Source organism: Nicotiana tabacum, chromosome 18 (genome assembly GCF_000715075.1).
Source record: "Nicotiana tabacum cultivar K326 chromosome 18, ASM71507v2, whole genome shotgun sequence".
Classification (NCBI taxonomy): Eukaryota; Viridiplantae; Streptophyta; class Magnoliopsida; order Solanales; family Solanaceae; genus Nicotiana; species Nicotiana tabacum.
The window spans coordinates 19,564,546-19,580,419 of record NC_134097.1 but is presented as its reverse complement, the minus strand read 5'-3'; the positions used below and the strand labels follow the sequence as shown (position 1 = coordinate 19,580,419).

General features: G+C 37.0%; 1 protein-coding gene and 1 pseudogene across 1 annotated transcript; both read left to right on the top strand.

Moving 5' to 3' along the window:
* Window positions 1-4,322: 4,322 nt before the first annotated feature.
* On the top strand, window positions 4,323-14,074 carry LOC107827744 (uncharacterized). The gene is made up of 6 exons (XM_016654935.2): window positions 4,323-4,827; window positions 6,320-6,406; window positions 8,237-8,419; window positions 8,525-8,611; window positions 8,684-8,755; window positions 11,742-14,074. Exons 1-6 carry the CDS (start codon window positions 4,630-4,632, stop codon window positions 13,707-13,709), a joined length of 2,595 nt encoding a protein of 864 aa, XP_016510421.2. The 5' UTR covers window positions 4,323-4,629; the 3' UTR covers window positions 13,710-14,074.
* Window positions 14,075-15,137: 1,063 nt separating this feature from the next.
* LOC107827743 (large ribosomal subunit protein P2-like) lies at window positions 15,138-15,874 on the top strand (annotated as a pseudogene).

Below are 15,874 nucleotides of genomic sequence, written 5' to 3'. Positions count from 1 at the left end.
GATCAGAAATACTTTTCTTATTTGCATAAGGAAAAAGCAAATGTTTCAACAATTTCTGGTAATATAAGTTTGATTGAAGGCTCCGGAAGAGCCATAATATTTCTGTCTAAGGGAACAAAACTTATTATAGACAATGCATTGTTCTCCTCCAAGTCCCGAAGAAACTTGTTGAGTTTTATAGATATCCGCCGAAATGGGTATCATGTGGAGACAATAGATGAAATGAACAGGGAATATCTTTGTATTACAAAGAATATTTCTGGCCAGAAATGCATTGTAGAAAAGTTACCAACTTTATCTTCTGGCTTATACTATTCAAAAATTAGTACAATTGAAGCACACTCTATCGTAAACCAGAAGTTTACGGATTCAAATACTTTTGTGATTTGGCATGGCCGTTTGGGCCATCCCGGATCAATAATGATGAGACGAATTACTGAAAATTCGAGTGGGCATCCATTAAAGAACCTGAAGATTCTTACAAATGACGAATTTTCTTGTGATGCTTGTTATCAAGGAAAAATGATCACTAGACCATCACCAATGAAGGTTGATATTGAATCCCCTGCCTTTTTAGAGCGTATACATGGGGATATATGTGGACCTATTCACCCACCAAGTGGGTTGTTTAGATATTTTATGGTCCTAATAGATGCATCTTCAAGATGGTCTCATGTGTGTCTACTATCATCTCGCAACCTGGCGTTTGCAAAGCTATTAGCCCAAATAATTCGATTAAGGGCACAATTCCCAGATTATCCTATAAAGGCTATTCGCCTTGATAATGCTGGAGAATTCTCATCTCAAGCTTTTGATGATTATTGTCTATCCGTTGGGATAAAAGTTGAACATCCTGTAGCTTATGTTCATACTCAAAATGGCCTTGCAGAGTCATTTATTAAACGCTTGCAATTGATAGCAAGACCACTACTTATGAAAACAAAATTGCCCATTACTGTTTGGGGCCATGCTATCTTGCATGCAGCATCACTTATCCGTCTTAGACCGACACATTATAATAAATATTCTCCATCACAATTAGTTTTTGGTCATGAACCAAATATTGCCCATCTACGAATTTTCGGATGTGCTGTATATGTGCCAGTAGCACCACCACAACGTAGTAAGATGGGACCACAGAGAAGGATAAGAATATATGTTAGGTTTGAATCACCCTCTATTATTCGCTATCTTGAACCATTGACAGGAGATTTATTTACTGCTCGATTTGCAGATTGTCGGTTTGATGAAACAAATTTCCCACAATTAGGGGGAGAGAAAAAGGAAATCAAAAGAGAAATTGTGTGGAAAGTTTCATCATTATCTCAGTTTGATCCCCGTACCCGTATATGTAATCAGGAGGTCCAGAAGATCATCCATTTACAGAATATAGCAAATCAAATGCCAGACGCATTTACTGATTTGAAAAGGATAACTAAGTCACATATCCCAGCAGAGAATGTGCCTATCCGAATTGATGTCCCAGTAGGACCATCTACTAGCATGAGAGCTAGTGAACCTAAAGCACGCCTGAAGCGTGGTAGGCCTTTGGGTTCTAAGGATCGAAATCCTCGAAAAAGAAAATCGACAAATGATCAAAACGATACTATGAAGGGATCCCCTGAAGAGACCCAAAATCTGATTAGTTCTGAGATTCCTGAAGAAATCAATGAACCTGAAGCTCATGTGAGTGAGGAACTTTTAATAAGTTCGAACGGTGATGAGATTAATTTAAATCGATTTGAAATAGTGGTGGATAATATTTTTGCATATAATGTTGCACTTAATATTATGCAAGATAGTGAGGATCTTGAACCTCGATCTGTCGAAGAATGTCGACAAAGATCTGATTGGCCAAAATGGCAAGAGGCAATTCAATCGGAATTGAAGTCACTTGCTAAAAGAGAGGTCTTTGGACCAGTAGTCCAAACACCTGCTGGTATAAAACCAGTTGGTCATAAATGGGTTTTTGTGCGAAAAAGGAATGATAAAAATGAAGTTGAAAGATACAAAGCTCGCCTTGTTGCACAAGGATTCTCACAACGACCTGGAGTCGATTTTGATGAAACATATTCACCTGTTATGGATGCCATAACATTTCGATATCTCATCAGTTTAGCACTACATGAAAAGCTTGAAATACATCTAATGGATGTAGTTACAGCTTATCTGTACGGTTCACTTGATAATGAAATTTATATGAAAATTCCTGAAGGATTTAAAATGCCTAAAGCAAAATCTCAGGAAATGTATTCAATCAGATTACAAAGATCTTTGTACGGTTTAAAGCAATCTGGGCGCATGTGGTATAATCGCCTTAGTGAATATTTGCTGAAAGAAGGTTACATAAATGATGTTATTTGTCCATGTATTTTTATAAAGAAAATGACATCAGAATTTGTTATACTTGCTGTTTATGTTGATGACATAAATCTTGTTGGAACTCCAGAAGAGCTCCAAAAGGCAATTGAATATCTTAAGAAAGAATTTGAGATGAAAGATCTTGGAAAGACAAAACTTTGTCTTGGTCTGCAAATTGAACATTTAGCAGACGGGATCTTTATCCATCAATCTGCCTATACAGAAAGGGTCTTAAAACGCTTTTACATGGACAAAGCGCACCCATTGAGTACACCAATGGTTGTTCGATCACTTGAAGTGAATAAGGATTTGTTCCGACCTCCAGAAGAGGACGAGGAACTCCTTGGTCCCGAAGTACCCTATCTCAGTGCAATTGGTGCACTAATGTATCTTGCTAATGCTACAAGGCCTGACATAGCATTTTCTGTTAATTTACTAGCAAGATATAGTTCTTCTCCTACACGGAGACATTGGAACGGGATTAAACATATATTACGATATTTAAAGGGAACTCTTGATATGGGTTTGTTTTATGCTAACAAAGATAGTGCAGACCTTGTTGGTTATGCAGATGCAGGTTATTTATGTGATCCCCATAAAGCTCGATCTCAAACCGGCTACGTATTTACATATGGAGGTACTATCATATCATGACGCTCCACAAAGCAATCTATTGTTGCTACTTCTTCAAATCACGCTGAGATAATAGCTATTCATGAAGCAAGTAGGGAGTGCGTATGGTTGAGATCAATAATTCATTTTATTCGAGAAAAATGTGGTTTGGAATGTGAGAAAAGACCCACAATTTTATACGAAGACAATGCTGCATGCATAGCCCAATTGAAGGGAGTATTTATAAAAGGAGATAGAACGAAGCACATTTCACCAAAATTATTCTACACGCACGATCTTCAGAAAAATGGTGACATTGATGTGCAACAAATCCGTTCAAGTGATAATCCAGCAGATTTATTCACTAAATCTTTGCCAACTTCAACTTTTGAGAAGATGGTATACAAGATTGGAATGCGGAGACTCAAATATTTGAAACAAGGTTTTCATCAGGGGGAGTAAAATACGCAATGCACTCTTTTTCCCTTACTAAGGTTTTTTCCCATGGGGTTTTCCTTATAAGGTTTTTAATGAGGCACCTAACAATGCGTATTACTAAATATGTGTACTCTTTTTCCTTCACTAGATTTTTTTCCCACGTGGTTTTTCCTAGTAAGGTTTTAATGAGACACATTATCTTTTGATGAACATCCAAGGGGGAGTGTTATAAATATATTATATTATGGATGTTCATTTAGTACTCTGTTGTAAATAAGCTTCCTGAAGAAGCTTATCCATATGGGACTCCACCGTAAATATATTTATCTATTTAGTACTATATTGGAAATAAGCTTCCTGAAGAAGCTTATCACTTCGGTACCCGGTTATGGATAAACATTACCCCCGGTAGAAGATTATCCATACCGGATATAATAAGCTTATCCATTCAGTACTCCGTTATGGATAAATATTGCTCTCAGTAGAAGATTATCCATATCTGGTACAGCAGCAGCTTACACAGTAGCTTGTAGCAGCTTACACAGCAGCTTGTAGTAGTAGCTTACACATCAGCTTATAGTAGCTTACACTGCAGCTTGTAGTAGCAGCATACACAACAACTTGTAGTAGCAACTTACAGAGCAACTTCCTTTCTTCTATAAATAGAAGAGATTTCAGTTCATTATGTACATCAGTTTGAATTCGAATAATATATCAGTTTCTCTCTATACTTGCCTTTAGTTTATAGTCTTTATTTCATAACAAAAAATATAATATAGTGATTAAGGAAAAAATCATAAAGTCTCCGGTTCAATATATCATATCGGGTTGACTCGTTAATACTCCTCATTCCCAACTCCCACCATAACTCCAATTAACTCTTTTAAAAACTTCCTATGTTGGAGTATATTGTTCTTTTTTCCAAATATTGTTTTCAATTTTCATTTTGTTTTAATTCTGAAAACAGCAACCCTATAGTATACTGAAAGTGTAAAACAAATTCCCCCTTCACTCTCTTTCTAGATTTTCTCTCTCTATCCGAATTCTCCCATCACTCTTTCTCTCTCTCTAAATCCAACGCATCGCAATCGATACATACATATATATACCCATTTCATTGCGAGCCCTAGGGTTTTTATATCCGAATTTCAGATTCAAAACTTAGGGTTTTGGTTTTGTTACAGTTCGTTTGATTTTGTGGATCTGTAGGATTTTTGAATGGATACGACGTCGTTAGCGATTAACAGAGATGCTGCTCCGTCTTCGACAACGTCCTCCGCGGCGGAGGACGATGGCGCACTCTCTGTCAACTCAGGACTTGCGAAGGAGGCTGCGTTGCTGTTCCAGTCGGGGAAATTCGCCGATTGTTGTAGAGTTTTGCATCAACTGTTGCAGAAAAAGGAACGCGATCCTAAAGTGAGTGTTCTTTCTTTTTTGCTTTTTGCATTTTGTAGCTTTTTACATTTTGTAGCTTTTTACATTTCTAGCGGTTTTAGTGTATTGATGACTATAATTTTTAAGTGATATACGGTTATTTTTTGTTTTCTCTCTTGGAGTATCTTTTATTGTATTGATTGCTTCGAGCTCAATTTGTTTTTCAAGTTCAAATTCGATTCAAATTATAATAAATTTTAGTTAATATAACATTTTTAATAGTCATGCTTATTATTCTTCCCATCTGCCTAAGCCTTCGGGGGCAAAGTTATACAGTACCTGTATCTGTGTTGTTGTGAGGTAGCTAGTATCCGGTGGAATAGTCGAGCTATGGGCAAGCTGGCTCGGATACCAGTATCATAAAAAAATTATGTTTATTAGTCTTAACTAACAGAAAGGTTATCTCATAAGATGCTATAGAGTTGAATAAAAATGTGTTTATGGTCCTTTCTAGTTGGTGGAAATTGTTTCTGTGGAATACTGGGTTGATAATTGAGGATTTTTGATAGGTGGGGAGTTAAATGAGTTCGGTGAAATGAGCCATCTGTGGATTTTTTGGAAGTTGGTTTTGGAATATTTAAACCGGCATTGTGGATTTAATTCGTTTTAAGTGCTCTGAACTCATTGCACAATAGGTAGTACTTGCTTTGGAATATGAATTATTGGTTTGGGTTGTTGGGAAGAACAAGGCTTGCTGCAGCAGAGGTATTTAAGGTGTTTATTATAATTGGGATAAAAGGAGTATACTACAGCCTGAATTTAGTTTTTGGAACACAGCAATGAGCCCAACATAGATACTTGCACTTGATCTTTGGAGAAAAAAATGAAATATATCTTGTATTTATCAATTACCGGATAGGCGTAGATATGTTAAGAGAAGGGACTTTGGTTTAATTTCCGCTTTGTGGGGGCTGAACTAATGAGTCCATTAATAAGTCTACATTTGACCATGTCCTATGCAATCATTTAAATGTGCACCAGTTTGTAAGTAGGACATTATACTGATTGAAAGTACTAAAAGGAGATGAGCTAAGCTTAAAATCACAGAGAAAAGTTGTTTGGTAGACCTACGATCAATAAAAAATGCAAAATCAGCTATGTAGACGATATCAACTATTTGGGACCTAGCTGTTGTTCGTACACTTACGTTAGATTTGGATAGAGATAAGCACAAATCCTTGAGAATCTCTAATTTGCTGTAAAAGACAACGAATTTGCTGTCATTGGAATTTGTAAAATGGGCTGTGTAGAGCATAATGCATTTAGAGAGATCGTAATGCTGATCCTGAGTCGCTTGAGATTTAGGCATAGTTGATTTTGGTGTTATACGCACCATAATCATGTTGATCGAATTATCAAGCTGTTGGATTTGTTGATATATCTTCTTGCTTTGGTTTCATGATGATGTTTCATTGTTTTCACTTTTAACTTATCCATTCTTTATCTATGCTGTCCTTTGCTCCTCATGCTCTAGGTTCTACATAACATTGCCATTGCTGAGAACTTTCAAGATGGTTGCTCCAATCCTAAGAAGCTGATTGAAGAACTTAATAGTGCTAAGGTACGTAAAGCTAGCATTGAGGTATTGAGGTATAGTAGTCTGATTGTTCATCAGTGTTATGGTTGTGGTACTGTTTGTTTGCTCCTTTTATTTATTTTGAGATGGTTCTGTATTTTCTGTGAGCTTGATTTGTTCTGCAGAAGTTCACATGTTACATGCTTAGGCATTTTAAATGCAAAGTTAATACCTGTTTGTATCTCTTTATGTATGTATGAACCTCCACTGGTTTAGGGCAGTCATAAAGTCTAAAGGATATTTAGGAATATAATTAATCGGGGCCAGTGCACCCCGCGGAGTCAAAAAACCTTCTGAATGTAGGGGATTGAACCACCCTTGTCGTGAAATATTGTTTTCCTGTTGAACACTGTGAATTATGTGTACGATACTCCAAATTCGGGTGGGGTGGGGGTGGGAGGGTCAAAGAGTTGTAAAAAGAGTTAGTGGCGGAAAAAAGGGGTGAATGAAGGATGTCACTGAATTGAATTCGATCTATAAGTCTGACTCTTTTCATTCATTTTTTTATATGCTTGGATGAAGTCTTTTTATAACCCAAAAAAAGTAATTTAATCCATTGGAGTGGGAAAACTCCCAGTAGATAGACCTGCAAGAAATTGTGGCATCATTCCAACAGATCAAATTACTACTGTTACCTATAATAAGGATCAGATTACTACTGCTATTTGTAAAAGCCTTGATGTAAGTTGGGCATACAAAGGAGATTATAAAGCTTCCTCAGTCGTAGAGATACAGAATCAGAGCTAGATGTTAATATCGGCTGACTTTCGCTTTTCATTTTCTTTTTTGACAAGGTATTGGCATTTCATTTACTTTCGAAAGGGATTTTCATTCTAAAAGTTCTTGTTCAAGGATGCGACACGACTGAGGAGCTACAGCCTTTAGTTTCTCGTTTTGGTGTGCATAGGACTAGTCTGGTAGTTATAAAGTTAAAAAGTAACAGAAATTAAGGATGTACTTCCTCTATTCCAAGTTGTATATTTGAACCAGTTGGATTATCTTCTTAATCTCCATTCTAGTCAAACTTTGTTAACACAGGGCAGTCTGGTGGACTAATATAAGGAATGATCAGATAAATTCGTCTTTGTGTCTTCCATTCATGAATATTCAATGTTGTCTAAGTGGTTGAGAACAAGATTCACCTAATGTAGTTACTAATTTTTGTTGATTTGTGCTTCTTGGAAAAAATTCAACTTTTCTGTTGAAAAGGTTCTGTAATTCCTAATTTGATAGCATCCCCCATGAAGATGGTCCTTTTATATTTAGTGCACTTATGACTAGCAGCAGTAAGGAGTTTAATGCCTCAATTAGATATTTGTTTTTCTTTAAGTGATTAAAATATTGACTTCCCGTACAGGCTAAAACAAACAATTGTTTTTTTCTTTTTGAAAAGGTAAAGGTTAAAACAACAATGGTTGTTATTTGCTTATGGATATTGATCTGCCTAAATCGTGGATGTCTTCCTTTTACCTTCTCTTAGTGAAGTTGATTTCTGCATTTTCTTTATCCGTTTCTTCTTAGAGTCATTTTCGTCTATTGGTTTGACGCTTGGGGTGGCACCTTGGTTCCATTCTTGTGCGAATTTTCTTTTTTACCTGAGAGCTATCTAGCAGGAAAGGGGAGCATTTGACTCAGTTAATCTAATTCTAAATGTGTGGTATAGAGTAGCTCAAAAATTGCTCTTTCTCAGTTCTTCATTTTACTTTTCTCTTTCTGTCTACTTTGGCTGTTATAATTCTTAATGTAGTATTATAACTGTATTTAGCTGGTCTTATTTCCGTGTCCTGATACATTATTATTGCTTTCAATGTTTAGAAAAGAAGTGAAGAGCTTGCTCGTGCTGCTAGCGACCAGGCAGAGCCTGCTAACAATGTTGGAACCAAAGCTGTGACAGGAGTTAATGGAAGTAACAGTGCACCACGGGAGCTATCTTCTCAACAGAGTTCCACACTTGTTTACGCTGATGAGTTTGACCCCTCAGTGACCATGTACAATCTAGTATGTTCACCTGGTGCTGGCTTGGCTAGTTTTTTCCCAAACAAATGCCCTTTTTATTTGTGAATGACCTTTATTTGTGCTAATGTATGCGTTTGAATTTTACAGGCAGTTTGCTGGTTTCATTTGCATGAACATGCAAAAGCATTTTCAATTTTGGAAGGATTGTTTCAGAACATTGAACCAATCGACGAGGTACACTATTACTGCAGATTCTGAAATATCAGAAATTCATATCAGATCATTGATTAATGAATTTGCACACAGGAAATAGCCAAGCGCATTTGCCTCTTATTGTTGGATGTTGCATTACTTACTCAAAATGCAGCAAGATCGGCGGTAAGTCGTGCATGCCCAACTGTTTGTTTCTCTTGAACTTTTTGTCTTTTGATCTTGTTACTATTGTAACTTGTTAAGACCCATACAAAAGATAAAAAGGTAGTATAACTTGTCAGGAGTTTATTTGAAAAGCCTTTTCCTCTTTTCCTTCCATTAAATTTTATCAGTAGAACTCTCATTCTTGGAATGCAGCTCACATACGAAGCAACAAAAGCTACTAATGTAGAATATTATCCACAGTTTTCTGCTAGATTAAGTTCTCATAGTTCTTGATAGCATTCGCGATAGTGGAAGAATATCAAACATATTCTACGGTTTGTAATAGATTCCAATTCAATGATATAAAGAATGAGACGATTAAGTAAAGATATGTTTTGATTGAAACTAACAGAATAATAGGTATTCAAAACTGAAAACCTTGTTAATATTCGAACAACAATTCAATTTTGGAAACCCAATTTGAGTTCTAATTTAACCCTACAAGCCCACATATAAAAACGAAGAACCCTAGAATTAGAATAGAAAACTAGTCAATTTTATCACGGAGAAATCTTAACAAGGAATCGAATTACCTTGCAAAGATCAAGAGTTGTTCAAAGAACAAAGAGATGGGTTTTCCTATCTCAATAACGTCACGATTATCACGAAAACTCAGTTCTTAACTAGTGAAAAACTTTGGGTTTAAATAGGACTTGGAAATAATAAAGTAATTTCCAATAATATCCATAAAGTAAAGTTTCAGTTTGGCTGAGCGGAACCATTCGAATTACCTTGCAAAGATCAAGAGTTGTTCAAAGAACAAATGAGATTGGTTTTCCTATCTCAATAATGTCACAATTATCACGAAAAGTCAGTTCTTAACTAGTGAAAAACTGGAAATAATAAAAATAATTTCCAATAATATCCGTAAAGTAAAGTTTCAGTTTGGCTGAGCGGAACCATTCGCGCTGCAGCACACTTCAGCAAGCTTCATAAAAATACAGTCTGTGCTGCAGCATAGTTTGCAGTTCAACCACAAATTAAATTGACATCCATTTTTGGTCCCTTTGGCCCCTCCAATGACTCTATTTCATCTCTCAATAATGTCACGAGCACATGAAAGTATTTGCAAGGTATTCCTAGGCGTTTGAGCTCCTCTTCAAGAAGAAAACACTTCTTGATCTTCACTTGCAAACCGACTAACTTCTCTTGGAGTTGCTTGGCATGTGATCTCGCCATAGGATGTTAGGTGTGACTTCTTAATAGCTTCCACGTGTCAGTGAGCCATCATTGGCGTTATCAGTTCTCCACTTTTTTTCCTGTTTGTCTGGTGATGTCTCTTCTCGATCTGATTAACAGAAATGAATTTAGACCTTGAAGCAGGTGTTCCACAAAATCAGCTTGTTTTATTGAAGTATTTTTCCGGGTTTCCTTTCGAAGATATAAAGCCAACCTGGTGATATCTTATCTTTCCAACCAATATCTCATCTCCTAGCGGTAGTTCAATTGCGTACATGGCAAACCACTAAGTATGACTTATTGGTAGTTTCATTTTCATTAAGTTTTGAAGTGATATAATTTATTGGAGTGCTGAGGTAGAATGTTTCGAGATCAGTTTATCTCAGGACAGCATAAGTGGAATAGAATTATTTTCTTTACTCATTTTGGTCTAAGGTAAGAAATACTGATGTTGTTGCAATTCCGCAGACCACAGAAATGTGACATCTAAAGCTTAAAAACTGCTTCCTATAGTTTTTAACTTTATATAAAGTGAATTCACACAGAAGTAGGTGATCTTACTAAAGGATCCCGTAACAATTTCATCTCTTATCAGGAAAAAATAAACTAGAGGTCCCGTAACAACAAAAACAACAACAAGCCCAGTGTCACCCCACAAGTGGGGTTTGGGGAGGGTAGTGTGTACACAGACCTTAGAAGGTAGAGAGGCTAGACACTCGGAAAAGTTAAAAAAAGAAGCAGTAGCAACAAACAGTAACAACAACAAGATAATAAAAACCAAAGTAAAAGAAATATCAGGTAGTAATAGAAAAAATAAGACTAACACTAATACTACTGGTACAAAAAAGAAGAGAAAAGAAAAGTGCTCGACTACCTATTAATCTTCTATCCTAATTCTCGACCTCCACACCCTCCTATCAAGGGTCATTTCCTCGGTAAGCTGAAGCATCGCCTAATCATAGAGGTTCCCTTAACAATTTTAAAAAACAAAAACAGATTTCCTTGTGAGAGATTGCCATTTACATTTGCGCAACTCTTTCGTTTTTTTAAATAACAATGGTGTCTAGGCAGCTTACCTACATGTCAACTAATCCATGATGTACATGCAATCTTCTGTCCCCATAAGTACGAGATAATTCTGTCAACTAAAGCTCACAGAGGAAACAATTCACCTAGTATCACCTCTACAAGGGTACTATTTGCATTTGTTGTATTTGTCTCCTGCATGATTAACCTTTGGTTCTATATTTATCTATTTTGTTCGTTTTGAATAACTTTCAATTTTTTTTTGTGTGGGTGAATCTAGGCAGTTGTTGGGCAGTGAATATTTGCTTCTTTTAATTATTGCTGGTTTTGATGTTTGTGACTTATGGTTTAATGTGCTTCTATACATATTGCTGACTTTGAACTTTTTGACTTACGGTTTAACGTCAGTAGTTTTGTCATGTAAGATGCCTGTAATGGTTTTTGACTTTGTTGTAATCATGATTGTTCTATTTAAAGGTTGATTATATGTTCAGACTCCATTTCTAGTTTTATTATTTCTAATAGCTAAATGATGATTACCAATTTTATATACGCATGAAAAGGATGGTTGTTTTCCGTTTTTCCTCTTGCTGAGATGTTGCTGTACCGTTGCTGAGATGGTGGAATCATGTAGGAATCTCATGTTTGTTTTCTAGTGTGTTGCTTCTTTTCCATTTTGACTTTCTTTAGCGCGCCCTTTTTTCCTTGTATCAAATGGGTTAATCATGATTCTTGCTCCCAGGATGTTATCAGTTATGTGGAGAAGGTCTTTTGTAGCAGTAGTTTATTGAGTCAAGTTGACAACGGAAACTCTGCACAGCCAACAGCTTCATCCGTCGTGGTGAAATCGGCTTCATTTCCTAGCAATTCAACTATTCCTGATTCATCCAATCCAGATTCACCTGCTACAGGAATTACCTCTGAAGGTTCTTTGTCTAGGACGTTATCAGAAGATGGACTTGAAGATGATGCTCTGCATTTAATATCATCCATGGAGATTGGTGGGCAGAATTTACCACGACAGTCTGGCTTGAAATCGAAAAATGATTCAATAAGGAGCCAAACTGATGAATCTATCTCAACTGCTGATATGAGGATTAAACTGCACCTTTGCAAGGTCCGGTTTCTTCTCCTCACCAGGAATCTCAAGGCAGCTAAGCGTGAAGTTAAGATGGCTATGAACACAGCACGGGCGAAGGATCATTCTATGGCTCTCTATCTCAAGTCCCAGCTTGAATATGCTCGCGGGAATCATCGAAAAGCGATCAAGCTCTTGATGGCATCAAGTAATCGGACAGAAATGGGAATTTCTAGCATATACTACAACAATCTGGGGTGCATATACTATCGACTTGGCAAGCATCATACCTCTTCTGTACTTTTTGCCAAGGCTCTGAGTAATAGTTCCTCTCTCCGGAAAGAGCAGCCTCTAAAGCTCTCAACCATCTCACAGGATAAGTCTCTTCTCATAACATATAACTGTGGTGTGCAGTACCTGGCTTGTGGGAAACCATTACAAGCTGCAAGCTGTTTCTATAAGGCCACTCAGGTTTTCTATAATAGGCCTCTTTTATGGCTACGGATTGCAGAATGTTGTCTGATGGCCCTTGAAAAGGGACTGCTCAAGGCCAGTGGTGGTGCTGCTTCTGACAGGTCTGAAGTTAAAGTTCATGTCGTTGGAAAAGGAAAATGGAGGCAACTTGTTATGGAAGATGGGATATTAAGAAATGGACAGGAATGTCTTTCAGGTACCGAAGATTTGGTGGTTAATGATAGACATCCTAAGCTATCAGTATTACTGGCTCGTCAGTGTCTTCTGAATGCACTGCATTTATTGAACGGTTCTGAATCAAAAGGTCACAAGTCCGTGCAACCTTGTGCTTCTGGTCTGGAAGAAAGTGAAACAGGAGAAGCAGTACCATCCAAGAGTGCAAACAGTAAGAATGGGTCAAGTGGTGACCCTAAGTCACTGAATGTGGCAGCATCAGGTCAGATTAACGCAAACGGGGAGGTGAAGGAGCAAAAGGGTGTGAGCAGTCAACATGCCTCCTTATCGAGTTCTATCTGTGAGTATGAAGCCATTGGTAGAAAAGAGAATCTGATGATTGAGCAAGCTGTATTGGCTGATTTGGCTTTTGTAGAGCTGGAATTGGGAAATCCATTGAGGGCCCTTACAATTGCAAAATCTCTCTTGAAAGTCCAAGAATGTTCTAAAATATATATCTTTCTTGGCAATGTGTATGCAGCTGAGGCTCTGTGCTTGCTAAACCGGCCAAAAGAAGCCGTGGATTATTTGTCAACATATATCGCCGGTGGCAAGGGTGTTGATCTGCCGTTTAGTCAAGAGGATTCTGAAATGTGGAGACAGGAGAAAACATTGGATTCTGAAGATACTAATGGTGGATCAGCGACTTTGAATTCATTTCCATCAGAGGAATCTCAAGCGTTTGCATTCCTCAATCCAGAAGAGGCACGTGGAATGCTCTTTGCAAACTTAGCTGCCATGTCTGTGATGCAAGGAGACATCGAACAGGCCCAAAATTATGCAGTACAAGCACTTTCCACAAAACCTCAACGTCCTGAAGCTATTCTTACTGCAGTATACGTGGATCTGTTGCGAGGGAGAGCACACGAAGCTCTCATCAAGTTGAAACACTGCAGTCGGATTAGGTTCCTACCAGGCAGTCCGACTTTAAATGGTTCATCTTGATGATTTATATCAGTGGGTTTTACTGTTCTTGTCCAGCCCGCCTTTCACTAATGAGTTAGCAGGTAGTTCAGGAATCCCTTCATAGAGGATTTGTACCATATATATAGCTCAATTCAGGAATAAGTTTTTGTTTATTAAATTTTATGTTTTCCCTTTGAGTTACAGTCTTTAGGTTTTAGGAAATCGTGGTGTGGCTGAAAATGTTTTGGTTATTGCAGATACCACCTATTAGAGATGTATTTTTCTTATAGAGAGCCCCAATCTAGTTCCCATTCGAAATATCTAAAGAGGTTTATGAGCTCTCAACTCTCAAGAGATGAACCTTGAACTTTTCATTTCTTTCAGAAATTTATTTTAATCCTCAACCAGTCTTATGGCTTTACTGTACAGCTGCAGTTACTTTGGATGGGGTTGGTGTAATTGACTTATTGCCATACATTATTTCCTTTTATTCCCTATGATCTATCTGCTTGCGGGGGAAATGCACGAAAACAAACCCCTGGCTTTTGCCCGCTGATAGCCGACAGTTGAATCAAGGGTATTTTGGGTGGTGATTTAAAGGTTTTCTTTTTTTATTTTAAATTTCTATTACATTGGGGATAATGGAACGGAAATGGCTAAGGGGATAGTTAGGACTGAACACAACATGTATTTTGTGGAGATTTCCGCTGATATATAACGTTAGACTTGTAAGGTTTGTAGTTGGTTTTGGGAGGGTGGGGGGAGTTGAATTTGCAGCTATATATTCTTTGAAGTTACTGTAGAGCACAGAATATGAGAAGATTTATATGGAAGATCTGAATTTTGAATTGCCTTCATCCCTTTATGAAGGTAATTAAAATAGGGATGACATTAGGGCAAGTCTTCCCCGTCAAATTGTTGTACCACCCAACCTCTCTACCCTAAGACTTTCAATTTGTGCCCCTCTTTTTTTTCCCGATTTCTTATCCAGTGTTCGGTACTCTTTTTGAAGCCCCAACTAATGGGTAGCGATCGGGATCTTTTTCATTCTAAGAGCTTGAACCCAAGACCTCTAAAGGTGGAGACCAAAGAGATCCTATCCCTCCCACCACAATACTTTCTTTATTGTATGAATTTTTTTTGATGTAGCATTTATACTTATTGTTTTTTTAGTGATTGCTTTTTTTTCCTTATTTGAACGCTGTTTTTTTATAAACATATTAACATTGACATGTCTAATTTATCATTTAAAGGAGAGAACTAAGATCTCAGTTTACTAGATAAGTAATAATCGATGTCCCTTATTATTTATAAAATTGAAATAATTGAGAATGATATGGATATAAATAGGAATATCTAAAACAAAAAATTTTAAAGATCCGTCTCACCTTGTTTTGGCTCCACTCCAATTGAAAAAAGTAGTTTTTTGAAGAGTTCTCTCGTGTCCGTCCCATTTGCTAAGCCCCATATCCATCCCCGTAAATATAGTAAAAACGATAATTAACTTAAAACATACGTTAAAACGGAAAACACTATAATATATACAAGTTAAATATTTTTTTCACCTCTCTTTTCCAATCCCATTAGTACTAGGAAATATATACCAGAATCCAACTGAAATATGGTCATAATTACGTACTCCTATACCTGTCCTAATTAGGAATGGATTTCCTACAATCCCAACATGGTGCCTATATATACCCTTTAATAGGAGACATATTCCTCATAATAACAAAATTCTGTCTCACGTATTCTTTTGAAGAAAACTCTATATTCAAGAATCTTGAAAACTTAACTAAATATGAAGGTGATCGCAGCCTATTTGTTGGCACAATTGGGTGGCAACACTAATCCTTCAGCTGATGATTTAAGGAAAATCTTGAATTCTGTTGCCTGTTGGTGCTGAGATTGATGAGTCGAAAATCGAACAATTATTGTCTCAAGTCAAAGGCAAAGATATTACTGGATTAATTGCCGCTGGCAAACAACAATTGGCTTCTATTCTGTGGCTTTTGGATGTGGTGCTGCTTCTTCTGTTGTCAATGGTGCTGAAAGTAATGTTGCTGAAGTTGCTGTTGAAGAGAAAAAGGAGGAGGAAAAGAAAGAAGAGTCTGATGAAGAAGATTTTTACTTTAGTCTCTTTGATTAGAATAGTTTTATATTGCTATTGGTGGAACCATCTTCGTTAGTCATGTTGTCTTATA

Coding starts and splice junctions, on each gene's coding strand:
- LOC107827744 (XM_016654935.2), top strand. CDS start 4,630: ATGGATACGACGTCGTTAGCGATTAACAGAGATGCTGCTCCGTCTTCG. Junction 4,828..6,319: donor AAAAGGAACGCGATCCTAAA/GTGAGTGTTCTT, acceptor CTCATGCTCTAG/GTTCTACATAACATTGCCAT. Junction 8,420..8,524: donor CAGTGACCATGTACAATCTA/GTATGTTCACCT, acceptor TGAATTTTACAG/GCAGTTTGCTGGTTTCATTT.